We start from the raw sequence: 24,835 nt of genomic DNA, 5'->3' as shown, positions 1-24,835 counted from the left end.
AGTTTTTTGTGAGACTTTTTGCATTGTGTTGATTTACACTCCAGTGTCGACCCTTGTTTTCAACTTAAGTGCAAAAAACCACGAAGATAAAAAGATGGTGAAACTAACATTTCATTGCATTTGAATATTCTTTAGTGCAAAATTACTTTTAGTTCTTCGCTGCTGTGAGTGGATGAAAGACAAAGATGTATTGTCAAACAAATGAGTTTATCCAGGGTTTGTAAAGTGCAGCTCTTTCTGCTCAGGCGCAGACATGTCTTCCCTTCAGGGGTCTCCTGATGAAATATGCAGAGGCTTCTTGTGTGTCTCCTCCTCCTCACACGTTACCGTACCCGAGCCCGAGTGGTAACCTGCGGAGAAACACAGTTTGTTTCAAAGGGATGTCTCCTCATCTGCAGATTCAATTCAGATCAGAGCGCATCAGTCCATAAATTCTTCATCATCACCGGACTCAACTCACCACCATGAGGTGTCCGTTCTTGGCCTTGTACACCATGGGCTCCGGTCCAGTGCTGAAGTCCACTGCACTCTCTCTCCCTGGCTGGGTTTCAATCTTGATACTAAGAATCAGGGCAAACAAGTGGAGAGAGTCACATATCAAATTTAATTCAATTGAGATTCCTGTCTGACTAACATCCACACTCACCTGCCCTGAACCACTTTGACCACGTCTTGTTTGTTAGCAATGACAGCGAGTTTGGTCAAACACTCAAACAAGTGGTCACACTGCATCACCAGGTCCCCCTGAAACAACCACAGAATAAAAGAATAAATAGAAGCTCAAAGTCTCAGAGGGAAAATGTCTCTATGTATCTGAACTCTACAATTTAGGCATCTATTTCTTCTCTGTTAATTAGTTAACAAGTTTGATTTGATCCACACAGATCGGATCACTCAGATTTACAATATAAATACTTTTTTACTATGAATAATAATTATTTTCTGAAATATATGGTATATGGTATATAACACATACCTTCTGTTTGGGGTCCTCACATGTTATGTGGAAAACAACGGTGCCATCAGTCAGATTACTGACTGAAATACCTGCAGTGAGTGAAGAACAAGTTTAATCAGAGCTCCAAGCCTCCCTGATGGTGAAGGGTAACGTGTGGAGCCTCGTGTTGATGTGACCTTTGAGGAAGCTGTAGACGACTCTCTGAGTGACCTTGGCCTCATCCACCACGTAGGCAGCCGTCTGGGTGAGGATGAGCTGTCGAGGCTTCGGTTTGAAACCGTTCCTGTGATACTTTACTACCGGGACCGTGTACTGCACAAACACAGGATGCAACTCAGTGAGGCGTGTTGGACGTGATGCTGTTTTTCTCACTGGGTGTAAGATGAGAGTTTATTACCTTGATGCGCTCATTACGAATCAACTGCAGGACCTTCGGGTTTATGTCTTGTTCACCTGGAGATGTTAAATGATGCAAAAACAATAGTTGAAAACGCATCACTTATAAAGTAATAAAGGGCCTCGCTCCGACTCAGCGACTAATTAACCCTCTATGTGCCAGGCGTTAGCTTAGATCTATAGATCTGTTGGTTATTTCCGGGCCTTTGCCCCAAAACTGTGCAGCAGTTTACCGATTGAGATCAGACAGGCAACATCATTTGTGTCTTTAAAATCTGCTCTCGAAGCATTTTAGGCTTTTATGAATGTTTGACATAATATTTTATTTCCCTCTGTTTTACGATCTGTTTATCTTTCCCTTGGTTTGATTTCTGTTCTTTTAATCTCCATTTTTCCTTTGTATCTGTGTAATATGGAAAAATGCTGTATAAATAAAGGATATCATTATATTAATATTATTTATAGAATCAAATGGAATTGTGACTACAGAATATCTGATACTTACTGATTCTGGTGTCTGAGAAAGGTAAAGCAACACTCTGTGGATAGCCGTCCTTTTTCCCCTTGAAGAGGGAGCTGGTGACAAGTTTCATTTGAATCTGAGGGGATGAAAAAAAAAAGTTAATTCTCTCTAGAAACAGAACATGTGATGATCCAGTTTCATACAGCACGTTCACCATGGGAGATACCTGTGCTTTCTTCTGGGGTGTGATTCCCCTCACATACTTCCGCACCATGAGGCGGTAGTGAAGCGTACGCAGGGTCTCTGATGCCTGGCAAGAACAGAAACGTGCACAAAATAAAATGTCAGCATGTCTTTTGTCTGTTTCGCCATGAGAGTGATGAACCAGTTCACCTCTTTGACCACAGCTGGTGGAGTCAACCAGGTGGTTTTATCCAAAACGGTCTTTGGCAGATTGAGTTTGAGTCGGTTCAAGTAACTCTGTCTCACAAAGACCAGGTACTCGGAGTTGTCCGTGTTCTTAGCCTCTCCTCGGGTCATGTAGCCTTTAATGAATCTGACACAGGATGTTCAATATTAGTTTATCAAATGACAGTGTGTGGAGGGGGGGGGGGGGGGGGGGCTGCGGGATGATGATCTTTCTTCTTTCTTACTTCTTGATGACTTTCACAGCCCAGGCTCTCTTCTCTCTCTCCTTCCGAGCCTGCACTCCTCTCCAACAAGTTTCAATCTTAGTGGCTGAGGATGTGAGGAAGATGACAGAGGGTGTGTGATTGCAGAATGGTACGTCCCCTGTTGACATCATGTGCTGTGAGACTCACCAGCTTCTTTTTGTTTCCTGAATTCTCCTTTCGCCCTGTAACCTCTGTATTTGGCCTGGAGTCTTGTCGCTGCGGATTCAGAGCGTTAGGCTGGATCATTGTGCAGATATAGGGATGAGCTATGATGAAATCGTTGTAGATCTGATTTGCACTCACCTAGTTCATGTTTACATCTCTCATAAGCATCCTCTGTGGCATAAAGTGTCCTCGGGTGGCGGATGAATATTTTTGTTCTAAAACAAATGAGCGTTGAAAAAAGGCTCTCGGTTACTCCTGGATTAAAGTGCATTTGCTCTGTTGTAATTAGGAAGTGTCCTCACCGCCCCATTTTGTATTCGTTTGGCAGGTAGCCCAGATGTTGAATCAGCACTTCCACTCCGTCCGCGGGCATTCCTCTCCAGTGAGGCCAGGTGGCCGGGCACAGAGGTTTGTATCTGTGAGAAGATGTCTATGAGGATGTTTTAAAGGAAGAACTCAATTCAACAGGTTCTTTAATTTAAAAAGACAAAGTCCTGTGCTCCATCGTACCTCTTCAAGAACACCTCATATTTGCGTCTGTAAGCGAAACCCGCTCGTCGGACCCTGAGGTGCTCCATCAGGCCCAGGTACTTCACCTGATGTCTGATCAGGGCTTCGTCAAACTGACCTGTGAGATTGTTAGTGAAACCAGGATCAAATTCACTCCTTTATGGAAACAAAACATCTAAATTATCTTCTCCATCAATTCAAGTACCTGGCTGTTTGGACTCATTGGATTTAAGACAGCGTATGTACCAGGCCTCCTTAGCCATCAGGATCTCTGTCAGCTTCAGCAGGCTGCTCTTAAACTGGGTCGCCACCTACAGACACAACACCAGGGAGGTAATCCCCAACAGTTCATCTGTCAGATCCATATGGCTCCATGATGACACAGGCCCTCTGCCACTGACTTGTTAATGAAAGAATGACTGGTCTTTGTCTCATAGGTCACTCTACATAATCCAGACCACTTACTAATTTGTTTCTTCTCATTTATAATCTCTACAGTGTACTAGACCAATATAGATTTTGGGGGCCTATGCCAAAACTGATATTAGTTAGTACAAATTACTGATACTGATGTGTTGGCTGATTTATTTAAAAAATTGGCAATGATTCCTAAAAATGTAATTTTCAATCCTTCAATAAAAAAAAAGAAATGTAATTGCAGCTTGATATTTTACAGTCTAAACATAAATATATATCCTAATTAACTATAAATAAAAAGATCTGAATACTTGAATTAAGAAAATAAACATAATTTTTACGTAAAGCGTATCGTAAAAACTTTATATCAGCCACATATTATGTTAATATTATATATTATATTCTCTCTGAATAAATCGCAGTGTGTATCACATGTGTGCTGTGTTGGCTCCAGACCTTTCTTCAAGGTGAAGGTAATTTGTAAGCTTGCAAATTAATCTGAGCTATAGCAAAGTATTGCGAATAATATATTACATTGGAAGATATGGAGAGAGAAATCGAATTATGACTCACTGTTTCTGGTCTCCGCCTGCTGTCTAGAGCCATGGTGGAGAAGCACTCTCTGACTATGGCATTTTTAGACTGACACATCAGCTATGAGAAGGTGTATAACACACACACACACACACACACACACACACACACACACACACACACACACACACACACACACACAAAGCAGCATATTAGTTTAAAGTTCATTTGCCATTTCCCTCTTGCTTCATTTTCACTTCAGGAGCTACATCTCAGCTTATTTGCTGTCTCACATGTTATCAAGTAGAAAACCGTCGACTCACATCTTTTATGTTTCTGTATAACAGGTCGTTATTTTTGTCCAGGAAACCTAGAACATCGCAGCGGAAATAAAAACAAATACATCAGGAGTCATGGACTGTTTCTGAGCCGAAGCTGAAAAAAGATTTAGATGTTTGGGGCCTCAGATTGTGAATCCTTTTTACCCACAACACAGTAGGTGACCTCCCCGGCATAATGCAGGAGACGGAAATCTCCCCTCTCCAGAGTCTTACGTGTCACTTTGTCGGCCAGTTTGTGCCTGAAAAGAGGTGGAGAGAGACGGAGGGATGAAGAGGGAGAGGCGAATCCTAATCCTCCATCTCTATCGGCTCACTGTCGGCTCACTCACCAGTCGCACGGTGAGCAGGGCCATGATACTCACTCTGTATCATTTAGATGGATTTAATTAAACAAACGCTTCTTTATCAAATTTGAATGTGACGTGATACATGGGATTCCAATGCAACTCTGTTTACGATTTAGTTTATCCAAAGACAATGTCAATACTCTCTTGTAAATTGAAGTCGACTCACGTGACAAAGTGCGGGTGATTTCCCATCTTATCCTCCAGTCTGTCCAGGAAGGTGAGATCTGTGGCTTCTCCTGGTCTCAGACACTCCTCATCCTGCAGGAGAGTTATTTCACACGTTTTAGAGTGTATTTGAAAAGCGGCTTTTGTCCAGCGAGTACATACCAGTATGGATATGATTCCTCTGTGTTTCTCCTCAACCAGATCGCAGATGATCTTGTTATTGAAGAATTGTACGGGCTCCCACTGGGGAAAGGTCCCAAAAACAGAAAGTGAATTAAAATCTATATAATGCAAATGATGTGAACACATCTTTTTTCCGGGTCGTCACGATTACCTCGATATCCTCCGCTTCGTATTCCTCCTGCTCAGACTTGAGGGTCAACTGGATAAAAAGTTGCTGCAGCTTCTCGTTGCAATAGTTTATACAGAACTGCTCAAAACTACAGACACAAAAAACATCTCAGTTTGAGTATCCAGAAGTGGAACCCTTTTTCTTTAAGAATTCGTAAAACCATAACGAATTGTGCTAAAATGTATGAAAATGGCTGAAATACCTGTTAACGTAGAACACCTCAAAGCCATAAATGTCCAGAAGCCCTATGACAGTCTTTCTTGTAGAGTCCTGGCAGAAAAAAAGTTAGGATACAAAGTCATCTTCGTCGGCTCAGTTTGTCATCTGTCGCCTTCTCCTCTTCCTCTCACCTTGTTCTCCATGGACTCGTTGATCCTGTTGACCAGCCAGGTGAAGGTCTGTCCGTACATGGCCTTAGCCAGGGCATCTCTGGCGTAGATGGCGTGATCGATTGAGAACGGGCTGAGGACCTTTCCACAGATACAGAATCGTTTTAAATAGAACTTGAGGTTTAAGAATTTTAAATATAAACACTTTCTTCTGATGAATGAAACCAAAGGACCACCTGGTCTTTATAGGCCTCGATCTTCCTGGAGGTCAGTCCCTCTTGCAGAGTGTGAGCATCGACCCCGAGTAGCTGTGAGGAACAAAAAACATTAAATGAGTTTCTTCTTTGACTTTTTGTGACGCTGCCACACATCGTGATGTCTTCTTACATTTGAGACCCAGCGCAGCGCTGCCTTGTTGGTCAGGAGGGCACGGCCTTTACTGTCAGGGTCAAACTCAATGTTCCCCAAATGGAGGACACTCGCAACTATTCCAAACAAGTGCTGCACAGACAAAAAAAACACATTTCAAACATGATGCAAAAACTGCAGGGTCCCAGTGAGCAACGGCCTCCAACTCACATTAGTGTCAATCTCGTCGATGCTGATGACCTGCAGTGCATTTTTGACCGTTTTCCATTCGTTCTTGTCATTAATGGAGGACACAATGGCACACTCTCCCTGTGAAAGAGAGTAAACAACACAATGACAAAGTGTACGAGTGTCTCATCTAATTCATCACACCACGATCACTGTGATGTTAACACCTGGGTTAGATACTTGTAGTGCTGGCAGTCTCTCTCCAGGCCCAGCTGGTGGAGCAGGTCGTCCTCTCCTCCCTGCACCAGCTGGTAGAAGATGTGGAAGTTTCTCTCCCCGTGATTCTGGTGCACCACCCTCGACTTCTCCAACAGGTAGTTCAGGATGTGGCCTCCGACTGCTTCCCCCTAGAGGCATCATCATCCTAAAGACAGCAGCTCTACAACTTGCAAAAAAACACACAGCCTATGGTACAGTGCCCCGATTGAAAAGAGTTTTCGAGGATAAAGTATGATCTTTTTTAAGACTAGTTTTCCAGGACTATAAAAAGAAAGTTGTTACTCATATTGTATTTTGAGATAAATTTCTATTGGATTAACAAATTGATCCTTTGATTTCTACAATTTAACCCTAAATTAATTTTAGGCTTCTTATTTGAAGTTAAACCATTTTTTTTTATAAGCTTAGATTCTCATTTTAATTTTGCACATTTCAACCATCGACACTTTTGCAAAAGTAGCCAAAGTATTATTTCTCCTTATTTTATATTATTTTAATATCAGAATATTCTTCAATTTTTATTTTCTTATTTGTAGTATACTGAAATTGTTCTCGAAGGCACTTGTGTGAATCTGCCACCTGATTTTTACCTCACTGTCAAACTGAATGTCCATATACTTCCCAAACCGACTTGAGTTGTCGTTTTTCAGTGTTTTGGCGTTCCCAAAAGCCTGCAGAAAAACACACACACACACACACACACACAACCATATCACACAGAATCATTAATGTCAGCATGTCCTGCTTCTTGGTTTGTCTTTACAATGACGTCACAGGAAGTGGTCAGACCTCGAGGACAGGGTTGGACATGAGCATTTTGTCCCGGACTGTGTTGAGCAGAGCGGTGCTCGGGCAGCTGACGGCATAATACTGCAGGATCTTCTTGGAGGCCTCAGTCTTTCCAGCTCCGCTCTCCCCAGAGATGAGGATGAAGTGATTGTTGAACTCTGTCAGCATGGTGTGGTAAGCGTTGTCTGCCAAGGCGTAGCTGCAGGGCGGCAAAACAAATCATATTCCTTATATCAACCTCGGTTCAATGCACATGCACTCTCATATTGACATTATAGATAATACTCACATGTGTGGTGGAAGCTCAAAAAAGTTGACACCCATGTAGAGATCCATCTGTTTGCTATTGTACATGTCCAGCTCTTTGTAAGGATTAACAGACACTAACAAAGTGCCGATGTACGTCTAAAAGAAAGAGTTAAAAGTTATTTATATACTGTGAAAGTGCACATCAGGGTTTTACTACACACTCACATATATGAGATCCTTGTTGAAGCGTTTCTTCAGGTTGCTTAGGAAGGCCTCCTCTGTGGTTTCATCCAGGAGGACAAAATCCTGGATTCCCACCCGGCCCCTGGCAGTCAGGGCGCCCTCCATGTCCAGCTGACCCTGAGCAACAGGTCGAATCAACCATTAGTGACCTAGATCCACAGCCTCATAGCAGCAGGAGTGAGTTTAAAGTGCTGGTATTTAGCAGCATTATCTGCAGATTTATATATTTCTAAAACACATGTATGCAACCATTTCTTCATAGTTGTAAGTTTGAGATTGTCAGAGTTAAAGCTTTATAATTGTGGGGTTTATCACTGAGAGTTATTCAGAATTTAAGAGGAAGTAGCCTCTGCCAAAGTTACTATAACAAGTGCAACACATCTTCGCATGCATAACAATGAAGTCCACATTTTGACGTGAATTTTGGCAAATGCAGCTGGATGAATAAATGTTTGAATAAATGTCTCTGGGGGGGGGGGGGGGGGGGGTGCGCTGGAAAACGCCCCAGGAAAAGCACAAACATGGTCCCTGTTAGTTCAATTGAAACGAGAGGTCCAGAGGTCCCGTGCGTCTTTGAAGCAAAGCTCTGTGATTGTGCAGACGAACAGACAGAAGCTAATGATCACTACACAGCACACAGAGACCTTGGCCGGCAGCCCACGGTTCACCAGAGCTGACGCCTACATAACACACTGTGCAAATGGACTCAGGGAGCCCGAAACAGCGGCACATTTGAAAAGCATAGTGGGAAAAATTCCACCAATCTGTTTTGCATTCTCAGCACCAACACTTAGACCAAAGGGTTTCACAGCTTTTGTTGGTTTTGTATTTTTCTCTCTCTCTCTCTCTCTCTCTCTCTCTCCCTCCTTTGGAAGCAGAAGTCCTTTGATTCTCAACTCTCTCTGTAAAAACATTAAAAAAGATAATCCATTGGATCTAATTGACACAAAGCCCTCCGTTCCCCCTCCTCCCCCGCCTCTACCCTCCGCCTATGGCCCTCGTTTCTTCTGAGAAAGGCCGAGTGTTTTTGTCCTGTAAATACCACGGAGCAGAGACAAAAAAGACGTCTTTAAAATGCAGTCTACAATCCATTACACATATTCCCCCTGCATATCCATTCAGTAATTATTCATTAGAAAACATTTAACGTCACAGTGAATTTCACACTAGGCAGTCGAAACACAATGGAGGAGATTTGGCCTATTTTGGGGTGAGGAGTTGGGGAGGGGTTGGCTGTACAGAGGAAGGGTGAGGGCGAAGGAGGGGGGGGCGGGAGGGGGGCAGCATTTGTCTGATCTGAGAACCTCTGAAACGGGGCCATCTTGAGACAACGGGGCAGACTAAATGGTGCAGTAACGGTCTGTGCCCCGCTGCTTGCTGTGACACTCATTTAGTTTGCCCCGGGGGCGAACAATAGAGGCTTGTTCTTAGCAATCCTGTGCTGTAATTTGGACTTCATTACTCTGCTCACACGGGGCCCCATGGAAGGAGAGAGGAGGCTAGTCAGATGAGAGTTTTTTTTCCACCTGTCAGCCCCACATCCCCAGTGCTCACCCCTCTACCCAACAATACCCCTTCACCCCGTGTCCCCAGCTATAACCCTTACCCGACCCCCTTCCCACCCACTTTAAGCCAATGAGACAGGTGAACAATATCATTGAAGGAACTCTTTTTTGCACGTCAGAAGCAATCTGCCGATGTAATGGTAGTGGTGCTGGTGTGGGCTATCCGTGACACCCCCTTTGCTTCATGGGAACAAACTTCTCTCGGGGCAGCGCAGGCAGACAATATGCTGGGACAGCGTGACTTAGGGATCTGCCATACAGTATTACAAGTAATAACATGAACAGATAAGCCCCTGTCAAGAGGAGGGATAATGAATTCAGTGGGGATAATAACGCCTACATTTCTAGGTTTTCATTCGGCGGCCCGACAAAGTCGGGCCCTGCAGGTATTTCTTTTAAAGAGATCTGTCCGCAGCACGCACAAGTGTTTCCAATGACACTGCGCTGGAAAGGCCGAACACTGAGTGGGCGTTCAGGATTTCTTGTCCAGAGAGGACAGATAGAAGAAGTTTTCCTCATGCATTTGTTATTAGAAGCTTTGTATGAATACGACCCAAGCGGACTGGACGGTAACACCAGTTATAATTAACAATCGACGACCCAATATGATGCACAGCGGAAAGAATGATTATGTAATGAATCCACCCAGCCTTTGTCAGATCAGGTGAATTGCCTCGCTACCTCAGAGCACCACCAATTGTATTTTAATTAAGAGATGGTCCCTCAACTTGGTCTAGAGTGTCAGTGTTGCCTGAGACAGAGTGACCTCATCCGTGTAAGGAGCAGGGGGAGGGGAGGAGGGAGGGAGCGAGGGAGCTATAGGACACAGGACACAGGATATAGGACACAGCAACTTACCAACTAATAGGAAGGTTTATCTCTACTCGTAACAAGGATTATGCACGATTATCTAGTTTGTAAGTGAAGTCTCCACTTGAGCTCAAAGGTCATCATATGTCAGGACAACTAAAAGCTACCTCCTTACCTCTTGGTTCGGCATAGTTTCTATGGATCAGGTGGTTGTTACCAAACCCCTCTTGAAGCAAAAATGACAAAATATTTGCAAATACCAACATGATACCACTCTGAACACTGAATGTGGAGCTACAGCCAGCAGACAGTCAGCTGAGCTTATCACAAATACTGCAAACATGCAGATTGTGTGAAATTAAACAAAATTAACTTGGCTATGAACGCCTACATCTTGCACAGTGGGATCCAGAGTCAGTGCTGTTGCGATCCGCTGATGGGTCCAGAGAGGTCCCATCAGTACACACACTCGACCAATCAAAATTAAGCCTCAGCTGACAATCATTTCACCCTGTTTTAACAGCATCAGATAAAAAATCAATACCAAACTTACTGCAAACTTGAACAATTTCAGCAAACATCAGTGAGATATTTATTTAAAATGACAGAGACCATGTTTATAATTATTTGACATGTACTTTGACTTTTTAATTCATTCCCTGTCCCGAGATTTACATGGAGCAGGCAGGATTTGTTGCTATTCTGCAACCAGCCACCAGGGGAAGATCCAGACCCTTTGGCTTCACTTTAAGGGAGCCGTCACTAACAAACTAAGGCTCCAGGAAGTCATTGCTTCCAGACAGGAAATAGTCCAGCACATAAACGTCTTTAAAATTGTGAGAATTATTTTATTGTCAATCAAACAAGTTTTTTGTTATTAAGTTAAATTCGTTGTTAGAGGTTTTTGTTGCCTTTGGACAGAGCCCCGTTATCTGATCTTTTATTCTGACCTAATCAAACTGGCTGCTGGTCGTAGCTTTCCGCCGAACAGGCAGATGTGACGGTGTCGTTCACCATCTCATCTACCTGAGTCAGGGTGGAGAACATTTCTAGACTATAAGCCTATTAGTGACATTTGCAAGTAGAACGGGACTAAAACAACACATGATAAGACAAAAGAAAACCCAAACCTGCATCTCTGAAGCTATTCTCCCGCCAGGTGCAGAATCTCAGTGAGGATACACACCAGAACAAATCTCCTTTGGACCAGAGAAGTTAGACAAGAAGAGCGAGTCCTCCTGTGTCTCTCTGCATGGAGACAATCAGTGGACCTGTAGACGCTAGATTATGCACTATCATCCAGATTAAATTAAAAACCACTGTCCTCTCTGTTCTGTCTTGTGGCTCATTCATCCAGAATGCAGGAGTGGTAGTACATTGATGGTGATGTTGCGTCGAGGCCTCTGAGCACACATGCTTCTCCACGCCATCCTGACCCAGGCTCAGGCCACCGTGGGCCGGGTGCTTAATCATTTATGCTGTAGGAGGAGGAGAGACAGAGATCTTATTCAGTACTTACCTGGGTATCTACTGCTCTACTGAGTGTAACATAACGATTCAGAAACAAGATCCAAACCACACCAATCCAACCATCCCCCTTTCCCTCTCTCCTTGGTTCTCCGTCTCGCCTTCTCTTTACGTCTGAGCTCCATCACTTCGCTACCAGCAGAAAGAAAAGCCCGGAGTCTCTTTCTCCCTGCTTTCCAAGTCTAGGTCTGGTTACTGATCTTTGATTGGATGATTACATTACCAACTAATCATCAGCTGCTTTTATTACTCAGCATAACAATGCTCGCCAGGGGAGTGACATTGTTTAGAGCTGCCAATGCGATGTGGCTTCTGTGAAATGGCACTGGGTTGGTGCCCAAATGCAATTAGCAAATTTTTTGCTTGGGTGACAGCAATTAGCAGATAACAGCTCCTCTAATTAAAGTTTCAGTGACAGCATTCAAATGTCAGAGTATTTATATTGTATGAGAGTTTACAGTGTGACATTGCAAGAAATTTGGGAATGAAGCCAAACATTCTTTGACTGACCTGACCTGGGAACGTGTAGATTTGTAGAGCTTGAACTGAGAGACTAAGATTCCCCCTGTTAAGTCCTAATGGCCCTTCAACTCCAGCTTAGCTGTGCTCATGTGAAAATTTGTCTCACAGTTATAAGATTAGATAATGTTAGAAAAGATTTGTACTGATATCAAGCCAGGGAAAATCACTTGTTATAGCAGCACAGAGTCAAAATGTGGTATACACCACGTGAAAGAGTAACATAGAATAAAATATACAAATTAGAAATCAAATGCAAAATGTTGTTAAAATACATAGGATATGTATCTTTTCCACAGATGTAAGTTTATTTGTTGAGAAATGTACTTGAGAACACACAGACATAAATATAAAAAGATGCAATAATGGAGTAAATACATATACATATGAAATATAAAAAACAAAAGCTTGCTTGGCTAAAATTGTCACTATAGTGGCATGCAATATTTTTTTAATTAAATTAAGCTAAACTAAAATATTCAATTTTATTGAATTGTTTTTATTGTTTTTGGAAAGCACTTTGTAATATGTTTTAACATTTGTTTTATTTACATCACATATATTAATGAGTGTAATACAAGTAGAGGCTTATGTCTCTGACTCAGTTGACTGACTTGCTGAAGTTAATGAGCCACTTAGTTTTAAGGCTCCCAACAAGAAAACATCAATTGATCTATCACTATTAAATTAGAGGTTGATTTGATACAGGAACATACATTTTTTATGAATATTAACAGTCACCTTTCTTCTGTGTATGAAAAAAAAGTGTCTTACGTAAAGTAGCTACACCCTGTGGTTAGAACCTGGGTGGGAGTAATACTATGTTTACCTGTGTAACCTGGCAACCACCATCAGAAAACACAGCCACACAAACACACACAATGCGAGGTAACACAGGTGTCTGTTTGCTCTGCTCTAGTGACCTAAGTGTGAGAAAAGCTCAGGTTTCACTCAATTTCTGGATTGTTTCATATTTGGAAAGCTCTCAGTCAATTGGGCCATAGATGGAGACCACTTGAGCGTTGAACATATTTGAATTATTCACTTGCTGCTCCAGAAAAGTTGTCAAGGTTACCTCTGCTGTCGACCCACCTCTCCCCCGGCCCAGCGGCCCGGCAATGCTTGTCCGATCTTAACAAGCTTTGTGCTACCCACTGGGCTCTGATTCAGCACGAGACCCGGCAAATCCAATTACACAGGAGTCAGAGAGGTTGATTTTCCCATTATAGATTCCATGCTGAGAATGAGAGCTGATGATAACACTCACATCACACCACACCCGGCCCAACCCCTCCTTCTGCTCTCCTCCTTATTTTGTCTCCATTTCACTGTGTCCCTCCTTTTATTTCTGCACCTCTTCCTCTTTCTTCCCCCTGTCCCTTTCTTTGGATCTCTCCCTCTTTCATAGTCCATTATTCTAATTTGTCAGAGCAGCGTAACGAAGGCCAGGCCCTGTCATCATTTCAGTCCCAAAATGCTGGGTCAGTAAGGTTAGTTCATACCCCACATTGAGTATATTTTTACTTAAAAACACAAATCATGTGAATACATATAGCATCATTAACCGTGATTTTATTCTGCCCCATTTTAATGTACTGTAGCCTTAAAGATAATTGGTTTACGCTTGATTTGACACCAATAATACAAATATTTGTCAGTCTGGGTAACCTTTGAAAGGTCACTGCAAAAACTAAATGCAAAAGTATTTAGACAACTTGACTTCGGGGTGTGTGACTGCCATCCTTAGTGGACCCCATGAGCCTGCTGTGCCACATGAAAAGCAAATAGAAGCTCTTTTGGAAGTGAGGTTCTTTTACACTCAATCGGCTCTGACTAAAGCAAAGGACTTTTGGTCCATCTTTAGCCTTAAGAGCACTAAAAAGGACTGACCTGGCCTCAGACCAGAGGCTTTGGTGCTGACACAGGCCACTGAGAGGTTAGTACCATTGACCCCTCTAAACCCAGAAGACAGGGTCCTCTGTGATCCTCGGGACAATAAGATTGGGGAGTCCGACAGTCGTGGAGGAGAAGACAATGTGATGGGACCTGTAGTGACATCTGTTAATAACCATTGACCAATACGGACCAATACTCTGTCAGTGCATTCAAAATCCAGCACAGCTCAACCTCTCCCTTCTTCAGCACAGACAGAAGGCTCAAAGGGAAAAAGTACTCAGATCCTTAAATTAAGTGAAACCAGCAATAAAATACTGTTTAAAAACTGTATTACAAAACAAAATGGGCATGAGAATGTTTCTTTAATGAAAATATTAAACATTATTTAAAAGCATATTCAAAGTAGAGGTCAGTGGCTTTGTATATTTTGTATGTCCTATGTTTCTTTGCATAAAGATTTGATAAATATTTTAATTATAGAAATCATACATTGATATATTCTTCTTTTATGGCTGGATAATATTATCTATATAGTATTTGATATATATATATATATATATATGATCGATGATAACTACACTTAAAAAGTAGTGAAGGGGCATTTAGTGGCAAATATCTCAACAGTTTTCAAATCTGACCAGATAGAAGTAAAACTCATTGTTAAATACCACAATGGATTAAGTGGTCTGTCTTTGGTGGTCTGGTTGAACTGATCTTTGACCCTGCTTGAGGCACATTTAGTTTACTCGATAATAACGAAGGCTGTGTTTAACTGCACTGCAAGGTTTGAATCTTCAGTCTCAAGTGAAAATGAATGAATAATTCCTCTAAGATATAAGAGATATCTATAAGAAAAATGTAAAGAAACCACAAACTGGTAACATACACACAACTTGTAAATGGTGCTGCCATTCCATCTTAAGCGCTTTTTTCCGGACCCAAAATTCAGGAGCAGCAACAGGAACATTTCCAGAACATTCATTTGAGGGGTAGTGTAGAGCATGAAGGAGGCAGGACATAATGCATAAATTGTGCATTAAGTGTTTTTGTTTACAACTCATCAACACTGGCGTCTTCCCTTTCTCCTAAAAGCTCTCGAATCTAGTTTTCTTTCCAAAGTCTATATCCTCCTCAGCATCTTCCATGTTTATGGCACCTCTTTTTGATCTTATGGGATAAATCACGCCCACTTGCAATTTCCCGGGCATTTCCTCGCTGTATTCTCACATGAGCACAACTCAGATCTTCTCCAGACATTTTACTTTGGGGTCTGGCAGGATATCTTCCAGAGAATGTCCAGCACAACAGACATTTATGTTCTCACTAACACCTCCCTTTGGGAAATCCAGACTTCTACTAATGTCTGAAATGTCTGCTGTTAGCCAGACTCACTCTGTGGAGGTGCGACTTCACTGAAACCTGTCGTGAGTCGTCCCTGCCTGTCTGACCTCTGACAGGACAACCCCGAGTCTGACAGTCTGGACACTCTGCTCCCTTCAGGTTGAAGCTGCAGTGAGCAAACACAGTTTTTGGCAAGGCAGTGGTGCTGGTGCTGCTCCTGGGCTAAACATGGCTGACAGCAGCTTCCTCTGTGTGGCGAGGGGGTCACATTGGGTGACAGGCTGTTCATGGGGGACACTGTGTCTCTGCCTGCGGAGGAGATTAGAGGGGTGAGCTGACCCCGTTCTCAGAGGGGCTGGTGTGTTTTGAGTAAACACTTGGTGCAAGACAAAAACACAGGCTACAAACACAGGCCAATCCTGGGGCGGTGAGCCCATTGTTTCCCCATTACTCCCGAACAGGCATGAGAGAGGAGAGCAGTCAGCCCGAGCCGCGGGGAGTCCTCGTGTCTCTCCTGAATGCATCACGGATGTTAATACCAGGTCTGATCAGGGCCTGTCAAACACAGCCAGGTCCAGCTGAAGAGCTGCCCACAGGTCGTTGCCATTACCTTCACAGTCCTGCATGTCACTACCTGGAGCGATCAATATTTTACTGATATCATTATTCATTTTTGGGCTAAAAAGAGCAAACACGGCAGATATGTTGCAGAGGGAGTGAGTTCAAAGTGAGCGTTTACTATTTTGCATGTCTATTTATAATGGGTTTCTTTTGTTAGTCCAGTTTCCGCAGGGAACGGGCGGGAGCCAATCCCAGCTGATGAGAGGCGGGGTATACCCTGGACAGGTTTCCTTGCATGGCTGACATAAAGAAAAATAAATTTTAGAGGGTCTAAAATTTAGATTTAAAGTTCTCAAATGCTTTTCCTAACCTAACCCTAGTCTGCATGTTAATCATCATGCAAACCCTCGGCCAAACCGCGATTCAAACCAAGAACCACCATGCCACCCCTCTTCTGGTTTCCTTGTGTTTTTATGATACCTCAACACTGCTAAAGTATGAAATATAGCTCATATTACATACTGTAAATTGTAAATCAAAACTACAGAGAGCTACAGCTTAGTTATAGCAGTAGCATATGTTTTGAAAGAAGCATGACAAGCACATGACAGCCAGTGGTCAGTCACTGATGCATGATGTGTAAAACACTGTAATCCAACGAAGCTGCCTGTACTGAAACGATCACTGGATATTATGATACGATTCATTAAAGCACTGCAAACTGAGCTGACTATTGAATTTATACAGCTTTTTCATCTACTACAACATTTAAACGTATAATAAGATGAAGTGCTGCAACCAATAATTAAATGGGGGAAAAAAGAAATAAAAAATACTGATTTAATGAAAAACTTAAATGAAATGATGAATCTAATCAGTTCAGCTCTAGGAAGGTGTCCAACTGCTGTCCCTGATCCTCATCCTCATTAACATCATCATCATCATCATCATCATCATCATCATCATAACCCTCAGTATTTGTATAAACACACCCCCTCCCCACGGTGTCCCCCTTGTTTCCAGATCACAACCCTGCGGGCGTTAGGACCTGCCGGCCGGGCTCTCTGAGTGAGGATGGTCTTGTTTTTGTCCGTTACGTTCATGCATGTAATCATTGATTGTGCCCATTGTGACAGACCGATTTACCATCTGTATGCTCCCATGGGCCCGATGCTGCTGTCACTGCAGTCTCCCTGCAGACTTTTGGGGGAATTCCTCTTTAATTTCCGGTTTAAATTTCATTTCTACAACCAAACCTGGAGGATTAAAAAACCCACAGTCATCACACCTAACTCCTTCAAGCGCCACTCTTCTTCTGGAGCATTTTCACTCGTGTCCCCTCTGCAGCTGCAGCTTGTCATTCTGAGTGCCTTGTCAAGTGGTACAAATTGTTTAAAGTGAGACATATGGTGGAAAACCAACCATTTTTAAATAGATAAGGCTGTAATGGAACTTCCCCTTGCTGGAGACCCCCTGGAGCTCACTTAAATGCCAGAGATTAGTCCTATTCAAATTCTTCTTCTTTTTTATTCAGAAACGGTGAAAGAATTATAAATAAACAAAGCTGCTTTTTTCAAATTCAAATGTGAATGCATCCTCCAATACTGAGAAAAGAAAAGACGAGCTCCACTTCACAAACAGTCACTATGGGCCTATTTTCCTCAACACAAATAGACAGGCTTCTAATTAATTTCCCTTTTGCGTAAAACAACTTCAGCAACATTGTGCACACAGCTCTGAGACCTGCCTTACAGCCTTGTGGCCATGGGCAGTTGGAATGGAGCCTTTATATTTCAGCTTGAGTGAGGAGTAGGTGACTCTCTTTATTTTATTTGGACTGGATGCCACGTTTCTTTCTCCCTCCTCTGAAGTGTCAGGCTCTTCTCTTCCAGCCCAGAGTGTGTATGTGTGTGTCTGTGTGTGTGTTTGCCGCCTCCTGCTGCAGCCCACCCGGCGCTCTGCCCTCCTCCCTGTACGCGCCTCCCCGGCTCCTTTTCCCACTGCTGAGAGGAGCAGGACGCGGCCACAGCGGCGGGAAGCAAATTATCTACAAGCACTTCCCTAAAAAAAAAAAAAAAGTTCCCACTCACATACACAGATGCCACCACAAGTAGAGACTCACATCGTCTTAGAGCTGCCCGAGGGAACTCACTGGGAATAACCTGGCAGGAGGGTGGATACTTAATGGTTTCTTCCTCTTTTTTAATTGCTTAATTCGGGTGACTTTTTCTTCTTCTGTTGCTTTCATTGAGCACAGTGTGGTTCATTTGTTTTTAAACTACAGAACATTTTTGTCGTATTAGTTTTAAAAGTTTGAAGAGGAGTTTGGCCTGAGCTCGTGTTTTCTGTGTTTAAGACGCACTGTGCGCACCTGTTGTGCCACTGGTGGAAACAAGCGCAGAGGACGGTGTAAGAATCTCATATCAATATTTCCCCACAAGCTCAACTCTTCAGTGATTGTCATAAGAGGAACTTCAACGTGTGGATGGAGTAGGACCTGACTTTTGGTGCAACTGAAGTTTGTCTGGCAGCTTGAGGACGCATGTGCCGGAGCGCACCAAGGGAAGCTGTGAAGAAACCACAACCTCGTCCTCGCTTCTACTTCTGCACTTTGCTGTGTGAAGTGTGGATGTCATCGGGACTGCTGAGTTAAGAGCCACCGTGTTAACAGCAGCTGTCAAACTCATGGGACCCTCCTGCCCCTGCCCCCCGGGCCACTGGGAGCTGTGCTGAGGTCTCCACTGCGCATGTCCGAGCGCTGGACAGCTCCAGAGAGGGAAATTTAAAAACGGTTTTTTGGATAATCAAGTGCAGCACAGAGAAAATACAGTACAGGGGCTCGCGACCGGCTCTCACCACCTCCAGTATCATCCAAAACAGGTGACTCCTCTTTATTCCTCTCTTTCTGCATCGTAGCCTTTTTAACAGATTGTTGTCTTTATAACGTTTGAATGATTTTTACACTTGAAACAGGATTTCTCTCTAAGCTGGCGGAATGATAAACCATACAAGTGTTGGTTGAGTTGATGTGACAGAAGTCTTGTGTAAACATTTGAACTTGATGTTTATTACATTCAAGCTATATTACTATTTAAATTCAGTGTTTATTTAATTAAATCTCAAATAGGGAGAGATAAGAGGAACACATTTTATATAATGTAGGGAAATGGGATTGAGCTACAACAAAGGCATAGTGATGACAGAATGGAATTATTATTTGCTGCTGCTATGGATTCACAATTTGCTTAACTTGCAAAAGGAGACACTATTTGAATATTCTATATATTGCACTTTGTACCTCTACAGAGCTTGTTTGTTTCAGCTTGAATACTCACACAGGGAATAAATAATGTGATGTTTTTTATGACTTTACAGAGGCTCCACATATCCCAGGAAATGATAGAAGGCGGAATTACATCCATGATGTCAGGAATAATTGAGAATGCTGGGCATCATCCATCGCCACAGGACTACAGGTAGAGACTACTGACTGAAAACATGCTCCCTTATACCAGGAATCTATTAAGATCTAAACAGCGCATGTATACGTTTTGTTGCATTCTGTCAAAAACACTCGAAGATGCCTCAATACGAAAAAAGCCATATTTATATACATCAAATCCCTCAAGGTGTTTTGCGAGGAGTCATGGAACAAATTGTCTGACCCTACTATGTTTAATCTCAAGGTGGATGGACAGCTCTTTTTGTGCAAGGTGGTGGTGGGGGGGTTGCATGAAAAAGGCGAGAGGGAGAAAAAAAATCCTGAAGAATAAATAATTTTCGGTCTGAATGGATCTGTCAGAAACCATCAGCTCTGTTTACACTCCCGCTGTCGGCACACGGAGAGCCTGAGCCCCTTGGCCTGCCGACTCAGGGGGAGACGGGGCGCTCTGGGTCACCACCGTGCAAAAGTGGCTCCCAATTAGAGAAGGAGGGCGGGGGGGAGGAGGAGGTGCAATATTTAGTGTTGTTGAACCTCTGGGAAGGCTCGGATGATACATGGAGACACCAGCTAAACATGTTTTGCCTCAGTGAGCAATTTTCATGCTGCTGGTCGAGGGTGAGGGAGAGAGAGACAGAGAGAGGAGGGGAGGTGGGGTTGAATCCCCATGTGTTGTCTATTCTGCACTGCTCTATCAATGTGTATTATTCTTTTATCCCAAGTAGATCAATAGATTAGAGTAGCAGCAAAAGTGTAAAAGACCAGCTATTGCATTTATTGTATACTTTTTATACCAATACATCCAAAAGTCCACCAGTTGAAGTTTCTGTGCTCGCTATGCTTGAATACCAATCCTTCATTTTTGTCAGAAGTAAAAGAAAACACCCAGAAAAAGAAAAAGAAAGAGCGTCAGACTCACAAAGGCACAAGCTGTGATAACTTGATACTTTGCAGGGTGTTGGGTTCACATCCCCTCCTGCCTCAACAGCACAACCCCTCAACATCTTTTCCCGGCGCATGCAACGTGTGCTGCTGATTCCCGGCTGCCATCATGTCACGCACTCAGACGGCAGACACACAGAGCCCTGACCTCGAACTACATTCTGCGACCCCCACCCCTCTCTGGCCTGAGGCTCTGCTGATTTCCCCGTTGAGGGAAGATTGGGGTGGGGGGCGGTGGGTGGTGTTGTTGGGGGGGGGTTGCAGAGGGTTGATGGAGGGGGGGTAGAGGCTGGAAAGGGACAGGGAAGCAGATGGCATCCTATTTGTCCCTCTTATGTGTGAGGGCTGTCATTCCAACAGATTAATGCGAGGGCCGGGCGGAGAAAAGAAACGACAGAGACAATCAAGGAAGGGTCTGGGGGGAGACAATAGAGCCACGTGCCACTGGGCAGATTTGTCGTTTGGGACACAATAGGTGATCATTTTTCAATGGGCAAGGCCAACTGTTTCAGGCAACATGTGCTGCCGTCCCATGTTTCAAACCATCTCGCGGGTTGTTTACTTATGATTCAGCCAATGGTGACAGCGAGAGCGTGGTCACCTGACACAGGGTTTATTTTTTTATTAGGAGATTTTGTGTGTGTGTGCGTGTGTAGGGGGATTGGGGGGGGGGGGGGGGGGGGGGGGGGCTGATGTCCTCCTACACTGTCCACAGACCCACAAAGTAACTGAATAGTATGTGTTGTCATAGCGACCCCAATTACTAAACCCTTTGCCCAGTGAGTGTGTGTGTGTGTGCTGAGGAGTCTGGAGAGGATTGAAGAGGAGTCCTCTCTTTTCTTTCTGTTTGCCGAGGCGCTCCCTGTAAAGTGACAGAAAGCTGATTTGTGCTGGAGGCGCGCTTTTTAAACAGAAATCCTGTCCCTGGATGAAAATGTATTTTAAATGTATTTAACCTGCGATATTAAATTGACTAGCTATCACTAATAATTATTTTATTTTTCATTAGTTTGTATTTATAAGTTTAAAAAAAAGGAATTAGATAATAAGATAATAAAAAAGAAATTATGGGAAAAACAAAGATCAGTGTGTGGCCCTCCTGGAAAAAAAACAAAAAAAACAATCATCAATCATTTGCTCTGAATGGAAAGATTGTTTAACCCCTTCATTGTTGATTAAAACTGTCACTGCTAAATAACAGTGCTAGTTAATCTCCTTATGTTAAATCCTGGATGCAGCAGCTAATACACGGCTTCGCGGAGCAGCTTTCATCTCTGTTTGCCCACATTAACACTTAGTACACTGGTTTTGACTTTGCGGGACAAAATGTTCTGTCAAGTGTTTAGATTTAAATTCCACTTATACTTACCCCCCCACCCGCCAACCTCTCCCCTCCCCCTCCTCTCTTCAAGGCTTCTGACCACGGACCCCTCCCAGCTGAGGGAGGAGGACCTCCCCGGGGACCTGCAGTCTCTGTCATGGCTCACCTCTGTGGATGTGCCCCGACTGCAGCAGATGGCTGATAGCCGGGGCCACAGCAACGGGCCCTCCCAGGGCAGCCTGCTGGAGCAACAGACAGGTGAGGGGACAGGGAGGGGACAGGGAGGGGACAGTGCAACATTCAAAATCCGCAGCATCTCTCTGATTGGATAAACTGATGGATTCTTCTGGGTATCTGGCCGTGTAGATACAAACACTGTTTGAAAGAATACACTGACAGATAAATGTGGATGTGATGTTCTATAGGCACTAGGACAGTTTCTACACTAACAACACAGAGACGGTTAAACTCAGAAACAAATCAACTTGGATTGTTTTGGTTGGATTTGCTTATGCTCACCTTAATTTGTGAATAACAGATGACAATTCTAGAGATCCCATGAGTTTGAAGCTACATGTGTAAACAGACATGTTCTACTAACTGCTCACATTAAACTCTGGAAAATCCAAATTCTCTGATATAATTGAAATTAGTATTTGTTACCTTACAGTAACTGAATAAAGATCCACCCCCTAAAAATACTTCTTTTGAATTTCAAAATCCAGATCATTAACAGGAAACGCACCAAATTTATTTTGGTTTATAAACATTAGCACACTATATAGAATTATAAGCATAATTTCTTAAGAAATTCAAAACAATGAAACAATCTAATCCACGCCACTAGTCCATTACATCAAGTTTCAACACAATTACTTCAGTTTAGTTTACACAATCCAGCAGTTAAAACATGACTTCCTTGGCAGAAGTAACAATATCCACCGTGCCAAAATAGGAGATATTCAATTGTTTAGTTGAGAACCACATTGAACTCTGTCAAGGTGCAGAGGAACTAAACATCTAAGTACATAAATGTCATACGCAGCCACGTCATCCTGTTTTGAAGAGAGGTTCTGTTTCAAAGATTCTTAAAAGTAGGTTTTTGTTTCCATGAGCAAGATATATAGGTTTGTTTAAATGTAACTAAGATTATTGCGTCCGCTCACAGCTCAGCTGAGCAGCCTGGCGATGACGGCTGGACAAGGCGCCATGCTCCAGCTCCAGAGCAACATGCAGCACAGCCCTCTGGGAATCAGCATCATCAACACCCACAGTGGAAGTGTGAGTGTCCGCAGCACTGATAGAAAAAAAGTATTTTTATGTTGTATGTGGTGTCAACAGTAAAACATATGACACCCTTGCATTTGTTTCACAGATGTCTCCATTCTCCATGAATGGGATGCCTTCTCCAGTATACCAGTGCCCTACCTCAGTCTACCAGCCTACACCCCAGCACGTGTACTCTCTAACCCAAACTGGACAACAGGTAACACAATTTAACCTCAAGCCAATGGAGTGTCCGATTTTATCAACAGAGGAAATGTAATAGATAAGGTCCTCATTGTTCTCTCTTGTTTCTAGTGTTCAACAACTGGGCTTTATAGCAATGTCTCTTTCAACGACCAAAGTCTATTCACGCAACCTCGTCTGGCTCCGCAGGACCAGGAGCTGCAGCCCAAGTCTTTCCCCAAGCCCATCTACTCCTACAGGTCGGTACACAGACGTTTGGATTTCTGACTGAATTCTACTTCATCCCATTTCCCCTAATCTGCTTTAATCTGAAATCCAATAATGATTTAATCCGTTTTTTTCTCCCAGCTGTTTGATTGCCATGGCTCTGAAGAACAGCAAAACTGGCAGCCTCCCAGTCAGTGAGATCTATAGCTTTATGAAGGAACACTTTCCTTATTTTAAGGTATGAATCTCTATTAATATAACATGGAGGGCTAAAATGTATAGGTTTATGTAAATGAGAACGAAATTAAAATGTTACACTACCTCGTTCCCTGCAGACTGCACCCGATGGATGGAAGAACTCCGTCAGACACAACCTGTCCTTAAACAAATGCTTTGAGAAAGTGGAGAACAAGACGAGCAGCTCGTCTCGTAAGGGCTGTCTATGGGCACTGAACCCTGCCAAAATTGACAAGATGGAGGAGGAGATGCAGAAGTGGAAACGCAAGGACCTGCCGGCCATTCGCCGCAGCATGGCTAACCCTGGTCAGAAACTTCTTTTATTTCAAATTCAAATGTCGAATGCTCCCTCCGGTCTGCATGAGCCACCAAGGAACGACAAAGTCTTATAACCTGTTTTGTTCCCTGCAGATGAGCTGGACAGACTGATCACAGACCGCCCAGAGAACTGCAGACGCAAGATGTTAGAGTCCGGCATGACCCGGCTGCCCGGCTGTCAGACGGGCCTCCCGCTGACCGTCTCCAACCAGATGCAGCCTCAGCCCATAGTCACGCTGTCCCTCCCGTGTTTACCCATGCACCAGCACCACCAGTTTCAGGCCCAGCTCCAGGCTCAGGCCCGACTGGCCCCCATGTCCCCCGCCCCGGCCCAGACACCACCCCTCCACATTGTCCCCGACCACTGCCACAGTCCTCTCACTCAGCAGTCCAGCAAGCCCCATGAGGATTTCTACATCGTGCACGGGGACACGCACACAGAGGTGGATGCACTAGACCCCAGCATCATGGACTTTGCCTTTCAAGGTAAATACACATTCTAAGTGTCAGGCCTGTTTTTATTTAGATTTGCAGGATATCTGACGTGTTGCTGCATCAGTACATTAACCCTCTCCTTTCACCTGCTCAGGTAATCTGTGGGAGGAAATGAAAGATGACAGCTTTAACCTGGACGCTTTGGGCACCTTCAGTAACTCGCCCCTGCGACTATCAGACTGTGACTTGGGATCAGCCGGCCTCCCTCCCACCTCCTCCGGGGTGAACATGCCGCTGTCAGATATGCAGGTGACAGGCCTCTACACCACCTACACCACCCAGGAACCCCTGTCATCCCAGTACATGGGCTCCGCAGCCAACAGCAAGCCCATCATCCTGCTTTGAAGCAACTCTAACAGGGTCAACACGATTTTATCTCATCTGCGGAAATCTATGAACACGGTCTGAAGAAGTCGCTGGTTTCTTCTTTGCTACT

At 43.6% G+C, this 24,835-nt stretch overlaps 2 protein-coding genes across 2 annotated transcripts; one reads left to right on the top strand and one right to left on the bottom strand.

Moving 5' to 3' along the window:
• Positions 1 to 57: 57 nt before the first annotated feature.
• Positions 58 to 7,877, bottom strand: myo1ha (myosin IHa). Its single transcript, XM_053421302.1, has 31 exons — positions 7,731 to 7,877; positions 7,546 to 7,661; positions 7,257 to 7,455; positions 7,058 to 7,138; positions 6,416 to 6,595; positions 6,231 to 6,329; positions 6,039 to 6,152; positions 5,888 to 5,959; positions 5,673 to 5,792; positions 5,525 to 5,592; positions 5,305 to 5,410; positions 5,133 to 5,213; positions 4,972 to 5,063; positions 4,603 to 4,697; positions 4,441 to 4,487; positions 4,157 to 4,237; positions 3,372 to 3,477; positions 3,167 to 3,284; positions 2,959 to 3,072; positions 2,795 to 2,871; positions 2,639 to 2,707; positions 2,471 to 2,555; positions 2,211 to 2,373; positions 2,044 to 2,127; positions 1,860 to 1,953; positions 1,356 to 1,411; positions 1,135 to 1,270; positions 977 to 1,047; positions 647 to 744; positions 461 to 560; positions 58 to 350 (listed from the first exon to the last, which is right to left on the bottom strand). The coding sequence occupies exons 1-31, from the start codon at positions 7,851 to 7,853 to the stop codon at positions 324 to 326; spliced, it is 3,072 nt and encodes a 1,023-aa protein (XP_053277277.1). The 5' UTR covers positions 7,854 to 7,877; the 3' UTR covers positions 58 to 323.
• An 11,486-nt stretch (positions 7,878 to 19,363) lies between these two features.
• foxn4 (forkhead box N4) lies at positions 19,364 to 24,744 on the top strand. The gene is made up of 9 exons (XM_053421574.1): positions 19,364 to 19,443; positions 21,764 to 21,930; positions 22,841 to 22,953; positions 23,048 to 23,158; positions 23,254 to 23,381; positions 23,491 to 23,587; positions 23,685 to 23,892; positions 23,998 to 24,390; positions 24,494 to 24,744. The coding sequence occupies exons 1-9, from the start codon at positions 19,364 to 19,366 to the stop codon at positions 24,742 to 24,744; spliced, it is 1,548 nt and encodes a 515-aa protein (XP_053277549.1).
• Positions 24,745 to 24,835: the final 91 nt, after the last annotated feature.

This window comes from Pleuronectes platessa, chromosome 4 (assembly GCF_947347685.1).
Source record: "Pleuronectes platessa chromosome 4, fPlePla1.1, whole genome shotgun sequence".
Lineage (NCBI taxonomy): Eukaryota > Metazoa > Chordata > Actinopteri > Pleuronectiformes > Pleuronectidae > Pleuronectes > Pleuronectes platessa.
This window is presented reverse-complemented; position numbering and strand designations above follow the sequence as displayed.

Bases quoted from the DNA above. Each gene is read 5' to 3' on its own strand.
- myo1ha (XM_053421302.1), bottom strand. From the start codon at position 7,853: ATGGAGGGCGCCCTGACTGCCAGGGGCCGGGTGGGAATCCAGGATTTT. The intron at 7,456-7,545 runs GTGAGTATTATC...GCCGCCCTGCAG, and splicing joins TTTGAGCTTCCACCACACAT to CTACGCCTTGGCAGACAACG. The intron at 5,214-5,304 runs GTAATCGTGACG...ACCTTTCCCCAG, and splicing joins ACGAAGCGGAGGATATCGAG to TGGGAGCCCGTACAATTCTT.
- foxn4 (XM_053421574.1), top strand. From the start codon at position 19,364: ATGATAGAAGGCGGAATTACATCCATGATGTCAGGAATAATTGAGAAT. The intron at 22,954-23,047 runs GTGAGTGTCCGC...TTTGTTTCACAG, and splicing joins TCAACACCCACAGTGGAAGT to ATGTCTCCATTCTCCATGAA. The intron at 24,391-24,493 runs GTAAATACACAT...TCACCTGCTCAG, and splicing joins CATGGACTTTGCCTTTCAAG to GTAATCTGTGGGAGGAAATG.